The 9,852-nt window shown below is 46.6% G+C and overlaps 1 protein-coding gene across 2 annotated transcripts in view; it reads right to left on the reverse strand.

The window, feature by feature from the left end:
• Positions 1-8,168, reverse strand: part of MYB (MYB proto-oncogene, transcription factor) — a 34,143-nt gene extending 25,975 nt beyond the window's left edge. For both annotated transcript variants that reach the window (XM_019420506.2, XM_019420505.2), the window contains exons 1-4: positions 8,020-8,168; positions 3,426-3,543; positions 1,580-1,651; positions 33-125 (exon numbers count right to left, since the gene is read on the reverse strand). In XM_019420506.2, coding sequence (XP_019276051.1) covers positions 33-125; positions 1,580-1,651; positions 3,426-3,543; positions 8,020-8,042 — 306 coding nt within the window. In that variant the 5' untranslated portion in view covers positions 8,043-8,168. The remainder of the gene's footprint in view (positions 1-32; positions 126-1,579; positions 1,652-3,425; positions 3,544-8,019) is intronic.
• Positions 8,169-9,852: the final 1,684 nt, after the last annotated feature.

Here is a 9,852-nt window from a genome sequence, read left to right on the forward strand (position 1 = left end):
GTGATTCGCACACCAATGAGGAAAGAACTTACTCTCTGATCTTCTTCTTTGGTCCAAGGCCCCTTGATGAGCTCAGGGTTTAGTACTTTCTGCCATCGGTGCTGGCACTGCACATCTGTTCGATTCTAGACAAATAATAAAGTATGCACTGTCATATAGATATGATGCGATAAGCACATGAAGACTTGGTTATTATATGAATCATACACAGACAATATACAGGAAACACGTTCAGGAACATTTTAGGGCATGTTTGGAGAGCCTACCTATCCCTCATTGCTTACAGCTAACAAACATACAAAGAATATATCAAAATTGGATCTAAAATTAGAAGCTCTACCTGTTAAGTGAAATAATCCTGCCATGCGAACTGAAGGACCATCATATCGTACACATGGCTGTCGATTTAACTCAACCTTAACTTCAGCATGTGGAAGTGCCTCTATGAACTAAGACTTGTTAGCGATTCCACATGAAGGTTGGGCTTCCATGGAAACCTACTCTAAATGGTTAAAGTTTGCCTCCCATTCAACCTAAGAGATGCACTTCAGTTTAGGGCCTCAAGTATTAATACTGCAGAACAAAAATCAATAAAGATAGGATGAGAGAGTATAATCTTATAAGAGAGTATAATCTTATAAGAAAAAAAAAAGACAGATATGTAACTAACTAATAGAAGGCAGAATTTGATTCATATGCAAGAAGAAACCAAAGCAAGATTATATTGGGCTGAGAGCAGAAGCTTTTCCTCGGGAGCAGAAATTATGTTTCCTTAGGAGGTGTCTGCAAAAGCTCTTGATAGGGACTTTGAAGGATGGATGGAACATTCTAGGAGGTGGCATCACCAAGGACAAAAGCCCAAAGGAGGTAAAGCAGAAATTAATTCAACCAAACCTGCTGACAGAGAGGAAGTAGGAAAGTGAACCGGAGCTGTATGCTGGAGCCGTGTGGAAGGGTCCCTATGTGCCAGGTGTAGGCAGTGTACTTAATTTGTGAGACTATATATGTTACTGCTGTTGATTTTGAAAGGATACAGCTGCATCTTAGGAGGCTCCATCTGCCAACAGTGGTTGGGGTGGATGACAAAAGTGGAAAGCTACAAATAGAAAAGCCAGTGAGGAAGCCACCATAATTGTCCAGAGAAGAGGGAAGGGGGCAATTCTGTAGAGCAACAAGGAGGATGGAGACAAGGGACTGACTGACAAAGGAATTTCAGATTCCTCAGTCACTGCTTAGACGTAGGGGATGGGAAGTGGAATAAATCAAAACGGAGTCCAAAATTTTCAGCCAGGATACCAAAAGTATGGCTACTGAAATAAACAGGAAATTCAAAAAAGCTAACTTGGAAATACCATGAGTTCAGTCATCCTAATGTACACAAGTCATCAAAATGCTAATTTATATCACCCAAATAAATAAAAAGATTAAAATATAAACCATAAGTTATGGTTGAGGCAGTTCTCCCCCTGATTCTTGTATATGAGCAAATGTGTAATGTCTTAATACCCTCTCTCCGAATATCTTATTTAAATCATGGGGAGAAGATTTCCTTTCATAGAAGAAAAAATTACGAACTCACCGGGAGATAATTGGCAATAACTTTCCAGTCATCCGTTCCATTCTGCTCCACCAGCTTCTTCAGTTTTTCATCCTAAGACATTTAAAGTTAATCCTAGGATATCATTCATTTACTGTATAACTTTGCTCTAATGAGAGTAAAAGGGAACCAATCCAATAATCCAATCCAGGAAAAAAAAAAACACCTCAAAAATATCCAAATACAACAGATATTAATCTAATATACTGGTTTAGAGCATAGATTTATTTAGAGTCAAACAGACCAGAGTTTAAAACTTGACTTTAAGCTACTGACTAGTTACATACACTTGGGGATATCATTTGACTTTTTTGGGCCTCAATACCGTCATCTACGCAGTAGCAATGCTGATGTCGAGGTAGTTATTTGGGGATTACGTGAAGTAGCTACGCGAAACATTTAGTACAATGCCTGGCTCACTGAATGTCTAGTATATGATAACTGTTCAAAGTTTTACTTGATAGGAAAAAGTTATGAACCCAAATGTTAGAGTCAATAGATATTCAACTATGGCAACAAACAGGATCTTGAGTAAGAACCAGTTCAATTTCTTATTTTAACATCTCCTTAGTTCAACCTCTTTCATGCAAACAACAGAAGATCACTTTTTAATTACATTTGAAGGCATTTATAATGTAAGAAAGTAATTGCATTTTTGTATCAACATAGTCATAATTTAAATGAGGCCAAACTTGTTAGAACACAGAAGCCACCACACGTCAGGGAGAAATCTTTCAGTTCACAAGTGTCTTCCTAAGCATGTTCCTTCAAGTAAAAAAGAACCCCCACCTTTCTGCAAAGGTAACTTTCACACACACTGTGAGTCCCAAGAAGGACACAGACACAGGGATTAGGAAACCAGTGTTAACAACAGAACTTCTATAGCTCTCAGGATCATCTGAGAGCACAACCTCCATAGGTAAACTATGCATTTCCTAGGGACCTCCCTAGCAATCCTACCAGAGCCTCTCAACAGGAACTCTGGTAAGTGAAGTGGGGTGGAATGAAACTGAAGAAGAATCAATACCATTTAATCTAACATAAAATCCTCTGCAATCAGTCGCAAAAGTTTTTGAAAACTTTGAAGAAAAAGTAACTTTCCCCGTACATTAATAATTTTGCTCCTTAAGTGTTTTCCCATTTCTACAAAGATCAAGCTTTTGATAAGCTAGCAGAAAGAGAAAGGTGGAAGGAAGACACATCTCCATCCATCATTGCACACTGTTAGAACAGACATTCATGCATAATCCATTATGACAAGACAGGAGTATTATGTTTCATACTTTTGTTTTGTTTTTGGACATAGCAATTCATTCACTTGTACAGAGAATACTTACTACCATCCCACTTTGTATCAAGCAATTCTGGGCTCAGGGAACACGGAAACGAACAGACGTTTAGCCCTGCCCTCGGTAGGTTTGTAGTCAGCCTACTGGGGGAGGCACACGTCACAGCAGCAGTGAGGACGAATGTGTAGCCAATGCCTGGAGGATGCATCTAACCTGCCTGGGGAAGCCAGGGATGGCCTCACTGAAGAGGTGATGTCTTCACAGGTGATGAAGAAGGAGTAAGAAGTTGTGCAGAAGGGCAAGAGCAGAAAAGGTAGAGAGAAACACAGATGAAACATACACTGAGGACGGGAAATTCAAAGAACTACAAAGAGTTTGGAAGAGGATTGTATGGCGTACGCGTGGGGAGTGCTGCGAGTTCAGCATGGTGCATAGGCTCATGCTAATGAGTTTGAGCACCTGTAGTTTAGCTGTAACATTTTCTTCATAAATTGACACACTCTAGGTTTGTCCCATGTTTTGATAACATGATTATTTACCTCTTCCCTGGTCCACCTAGTTTTCCCCAAGTGACGCTTTCCAGACTTGGGAAGCAGTCCATCATAGTCATGATCACACATCTCAATGTCTTCGTCATCCTCGTCACTGCTGTATATGCTGCAGAAATAAAAAATGGGCAGACGGGGACTGAAACCAGAAGACTTAAAACTATTGGATTACAAAACTTACACGAAAACTCAATCTTTTCAAAGGTTACGAAGATAAAAGTTTGAAAACTCGCACAACAAGATTGCTTTCTTCATTCTGTTGCTCTAGTATTGTAAACTGGTTCTGCTGTTATTGGTATCCACAGATACGGCAAAGGACCTGGAACTTTCTTATTGCTCTGCATGTTTAAACCTGCTGTGACTGTCAGCCCAGTGACAAGTTACACATTTGGCAACCTTCCAACCAATGGAGGTTTAAGTTTAAAACTTAATGTTAAGGACAATCAGAGAAACAAGAGCCTATGTCCTTTACATAAGTACACACTCAAAATCTTTGGCATGTACCACATCATTTAAATAATATTTCTCCAATAAAATAAACAACTCAATTATGCTACTCCAGTGGTGCTGGTGTTTTATTGGGAGAAAAAAAAATTCAAGAAGTAATACACCCAACAATACAATTATAGTCATCCCTTAAAGATTAGAAGATTAAGAGAATGTAAGAGGAAAGGATTTAAAAAACCTGAGGAAGGATAAGGCCATCAAGTGATCAGACGGCTTCATACCCAGCATTAAAATATCCAACAGCCCCAAACTCCAGCACAGTTGATCCAACCTGTGGCTGTGATTACAATACTGTTTCCTAAGTAACTAAATGAATAATTAGGCCACTTGGTAGTCAGACTCTTACTGACTTTTTTGTTTTGTTTTGTTTTTTTTCTATTTCTGACTGAACGGTATTTGAAACCTCTTAAGATGTACCTGATTCAAAACTGAGGGATTCCCCCAGATGGCTTTAAAAAGAATGCATTAGTGTTTTGAAGAGAGCTTTTGTTTTACCTAGTAGACAAAATTATGAATTTTGATGACTTTTGAAATAATTCTACACTTCAGGTTTATTAATCACATACTAAATAGATGGCAGTAATGTTACAGCCAGTAAAAGTTACAGTTTACTTTTACCTATAATTTCACTTATACAACGTATGACGTGCTATCTTAAATTGTATCTTACTTAAGAAATGAATGTAACACAAACATATCCTAAATATCTTAAATTATACTATCCTAGAAACTTCAGTAAAATTTTCCATTGTAATATTGAGAAATCCACCAAACTGAGAACGATAAAAATGTTGCTATAAAGCAGCATCATGATGCAAATTATTATTTTTAAAAAGGAAATTTATATTTATATCAGGTTTTGTCCTCGCAAACTAACTTACAAGTATAGATATAACACAAGTGCACGATATATACACAATATGTATAATTCATACATATAGAATACAGGTATATAATATATACAAATATATATACCCTTACAAGTCAAGCAAAAGTGCTTTCCAAAAATCCTGAATGTGAGGTTCTCATAATTTAAAACTATCATTTTGAGAAACAATCTGAAAGTCTAGGATGCATGGTGACAAGTAGGCTGTGATCCAAACTCCAAATGCCACTACAAAAGAGAGCTGTGTTTATAATCTATAGTCAATTTTTGTTTAGTGTCTATTCTTTTAAACAAGAGTCTACTCCTGTTCCCCACTGTCAACAAGAGGCTCTAAACAGTCTCTGATTAATAAATGCAACAGTTTCCCTTTAAAAAATCCCACAAGCAGCAGAAGATGAAAAAAAAAATATTTTCCCAGAGCTGTAGGTCAGCATCTTTCAAAAGGGTCATAGGGAACTCCTTGAAAAGCTCCCAAATGAAGTGGCCCCCTTATAAAATATCAGGAATACCAGGAAAACCAGGGTAGTCTGAACAAGGAGTCACAGATTCCATCTACTTTAAAGTGTTAGGTTTGGTTAAATCTGGAGATCACATTTTCAGAGGTGAGAACTACATTTTCCAAATAGTAATTGGGCATCTTTCTCTTGGAAACAGCTCACCTCTCGGGAACAAGCAACAAATACCGCCGCCCATAGGGGGCAGCCAATGTCAGGTGAGAGCGGGTAGGCACCAAACAGGACCAGGGGTCTGGAGGCAACGGTGCCAGTCCCAGTTCTGCCTCCACCTCCCTGCATGACTCGGACAAATCACTTCCTCTCTCTCAGGACCTCAGTTCCTCGCCTATACCTAAGGACTTGGATTCTATTAGGAAGGTACTTTCCAGTGCTAATAAATGCTGATTTCAGATATTCCCTGCTTCTTACAAATTCAGCACAGAGGCAGAGATGTGCAAAACCGAAGTCCTGAGGGGAAATGTGGTGTGGAACTTCCGTAGGTCCTGAAGAGGCCACAAGGGCAGCAGGGAGAACCCAGGGCGGCCCACAGTCCGCTCCTGGGTCCATCAGCAGGTTGGGAACCCGGGCTGGCTTTTAAGCTCTGCATGCGATGTCCTTGCTCTAAGTTGTCCTGGTAGGCTAAGTAGCACGGTTAATTTCTACTAAGGACTTGAAATAACTTTTCCTTTATCTGCTCAGACCCAACAGTCAGAGGACTTTCAAAGGCTGATTTCAGGCTTGATGCACTTGACTCCCCACCTGCTAGACCTGGTGTGGTTACAAGAGTACAACTATGAATATTACATTCTGTCAAGGAAACAAACCGTGCAAAGAAACGAAAAAGAAAAGAGGTGCTGGGGGTTGGGAAGAGGGAGGGGAGTGGGAGGAAGTGCCTTGTGGCCGCTACTGTGATTCTAGAAAAGGGGTTCAGACTCATTTCGCTGACCTGGTTAATAATCCCTGCCGAGTTGACTCTCGCCCTGCAAGAAACGGCTTCGAGCCCGCAGCCGGGTTTCTCTTCCCCCTGAGGCAGGTTCAAGGCTCCCGCCCCTCCAGGCCGCCACCCTTCTCCGCTACCTGGGAGCTGCAAGGAACCTGCGCGGCCCCGCCCCACCCGCCCAGCGGAGATCGCGGGGCGCGGAGCCTCCACCGCGCCGCCTCCTCCCAGCACCCCTTCCCAGCTTCCTTCTTCTCCTACTCCTAGTTTCTGCTCTCAGAAAGAAAAAAAGAAAAGAAAAAATATAGGTGCCTTGGCTGTTCTGCTGTTAAGTCCCAAAGGCGAAGGTGAAACCACTTCAAGGGCAGTACCCCCGCCCCGCGTGGCGGGGCCTTAGGCGAGGCGTAGGGAGCCCAGGGGCCCTCCAGGTGGCCTCCCATTTTCTCCCGCGCCCAGCCATGCCTAGGCGCTGCTTCCCGCCTGGCCAGACTCGACCCGAGGGTGCTGGGGCAGGGCCCACACCCACGCTGTTTGCAACTTCCCAGGCGCTGCGCGGGGACGAGCGACAGCCGGTTCAAAAACAAATAAGTACCAGAAAAACAAACAACCCGAAGGAAAAGAGGTTGGATTTGCTTTGCCCCCACGAGCTAACACCAAGAAGCTCAGAGCGAGGGTCTGCCCATCACCCCTCGTCTGCCCGGGAGACCTAAGACCGCGGGAGCAGGGCGTGGGGAGGCGCGGCAACCTCAGCCGCGTCCACGTGTGCGCGCCGCGCCCGGACCTCTAGCCCCAACGAAGAGGCCGCGGGGATTGCGTCCCGGTTGCGCGGCAGCGGCCTTGGGTGCTGCCCGCCTCTGTCCTTCCCCGTTGAGTGGCAACCGCGACGGCCGCTGAGCTTGTCCCCGCACCCGGCGGCTCGCTGGGAGCTCCGGCGCGTCCAGTCCCCCTAGAGACCAGGGGAAGCGGGAGTGCCGGCGACTGACAGTTCGGACGAGTATTTCCCTCCTCCTCCTCCTCTCCCTCTTCCCCTCCGCGCGGCCGCACTGTTAGCGGACTTCACCCATCGTCCCGGCGAGCCTCCCCAAGTGCGGGGACATGTGCGGCGCGGACTCGTGTGCGTGTAAAGTGTTTGCATAAGAAGTAAAAGCCTGCCAGAGTACAATGATTAGAGCCTTCAAAACCTTGGCTTAAAGCAGTTTGCAAATGTAGCGACCCTTTTCCTCCCCAAAATCTTTCCAGCCGCCTGTCAGCTGCCGCTCTGCTTCGCCTCCATAAAGAATGAATGAAATTTAAAGGAACTACCTGCAGCTACTAAACAATCCGGCATTTTCCCTATATCTGCCATATGCTCTGCACTTCCAAGTCCAAACATAACGCAATGCATCAAGCAATTACGCAGCGACTCTCTCGCCGACGCCCGCGGCATCAAGCCAGGGACCTAGTGGGCTCCCCGGGGTTGGGTGGGCACCGCTCTGCCCCAGGCTGGAACGTGCTGCTTTTTTGCCCCCTAAAGAGAAATGGGTCCCCGTGCAACTTGCAAAATGAGCCTCAGGGCATGCTTCCTGACGCCCTGACATATTTCCCGAATAGGTTCTCCCATTCATCAGTTGCACGAGCGGCTTCTGCCCAGGCAGAGGTTCTAGGTCCTCGCAGGATCTGACAGCCCCGCAGGAGATCCGGGAACTCATTCCCACCTGCTCTCCGAGCAACCGGTGCGCCGCGCGCCCCCGCCCGCGGCCGCCCGCCCGGGCTCCCCGTTACCTGTGTCGGGGTCTCCGGGCCATGGCGCGGCGGGCGCGGGGCGCAGCTGGGAGCCGCGGGAACCGCACGGGGCTGCCGCCTCCCGCTGCCCGCCGCCTGCCTGCGTCCCTCCCCGGCTGCGCAGCGGCGTTCCGCACCGCCGGGGCGAAGTTTCTCAGGAGAGAGAGGAGGAGGAGGAGGAGGAGGTCGCGGAGGAGGAGGAGGAGAAGGAGGAGGAGGAAACAGGTTGATATTAAAATGTAAACTCTGTAAACAGAGATGCCATCAAACAAAGAGCTTTGGACACTCCCCCTCCCGCCAAATCTGGCGCCCCTGCAGTGCGCACGCGCCCTGCCCGCCGCCTCCGCGGTCGCCTTGGCTGCCGCCCGCCGGGCTGCTGGGCCGGCGGGGCTGCCGCTTCCCCTCGGCTCTCGCGCCGTCGCGCTGCGCCTGGCGCGCCGCGAGGCCGGGGAGGCGCGCGGGCGGGGAGCCCGGGGCCGGGGAGGGGCGGCCGGGGGCCGCCGAGGCGCCTTTTCTTGCGCAAACCCCGCTCCCGGGCCCCGGCCGCGCGGGCCAGAGCTACGTCCCGCTCCTGCCGCCTTCCCTCCTCGGCTGCCGCGCCACCGTCGCCCCACTCGGCGTGCTCCGGGCGCCAGCGCCCGAGCTCGCCGGGCTCTGACTCACTGCCGTGGGGGCGGCGAGGGCCGGGGGGAGGGAGACGCTCCCGCATTCGGGATTGGATTTGGGGCAGGGTGTAAAACTCAGTTCTTTGCAGATGGGGGAATGGGGGGGGGTGTAGTAGGGGACACGAGCATGTATTTTCATAGGACGTTTGGCTGTGTGCGTGTGTGTGGTTTTTAAGATAACATCTCTAATTTAACTTGTTAGTGACAAAGGACACTTAAATACGAGCCGGGCTGCGGCTATCACCCCTCCATATGGGGCATCCGGGCGGAGCTTTTACTTCTTTCCCAGCTCTGGAGCCCACACGCCACCTCCGTATTGTCACTAGCACTTCACTCTCACCCGGGCACACGCCCGGCCCCACCCACCCTGCCCGGCCCAGGCGGCGCCCACCACACACCTCTGCCCGCCCCCCCCCCCCCCGCACCACCTGTACAGCGCGCCCTGGATTACACACCTGCAAAATCCACGGGGTTCCAAACCGCCCAACCCTAGCAGAACTCAGGAAGCCCCACGTGTGCTTGCGTGGTTTTAAAAGTTAAGCGGTTTGGGACACGGAGGTCGGCAGCCATGCTTAGCGTAGTTTGGGGACTCTGTTTTCCGAGATCAAAATCACTGAGGACTTTTGTGTGCATTTCACTAGGGACTCCTGAAGAAATCAAGGGAGAAGATGAGTGCTGAATTTATAAGGATTGATGGTTGGGGGATTTTAGGGGAGTTTTAGTTTTACTTCCGTTTATAGACTCGTACCATTGGGGATTTTTTTTTTTCATTCTCTGTACACACTAATTTATTTTTCCTTTAATCTTATAGAAGTTTGAGACTTCTGCTGACTGGGTTTGTGGGTGTCCCATGTGCCCCGGCAGTTTAAACTTAGCTCAGAAAGCATTTTTCTTACTAAAAAAGCAGTTTTTTACAGAAATGAGTCATAATTTTATTAAATGGTGAAGCATGCTAGGTTTCAATACTTTATCTGGTGTTTTAAACTTTGTTTCTTAAAAATTGTAATATAGTTTAAATCCTTATCAGAAAATGTTAGTTCCTAGCAAGGTTTTAACATTACTTTCTTCGTGAGAAAAATAAATAACAATGAAACAGTATTGTGAGATAGCTCACAATTCTGAAAGACAAGTCAGGTGCAAGTTAATATATTTTTAAAGCGAATATTTA

The sequence above is a fragment of the Panthera pardus genome, unplaced genomic scaffold (genome assembly GCF_024362965.1).
Source record: "Panthera pardus isolate Hobbes unplaced genomic scaffold, ASM2436296v1 HiC_scaffold_17, whole genome shotgun sequence".
Classification (NCBI taxonomy): domain Eukaryota; kingdom Metazoa; phylum Chordata; class Mammalia; order Carnivora; family Felidae; genus Panthera; species Panthera pardus.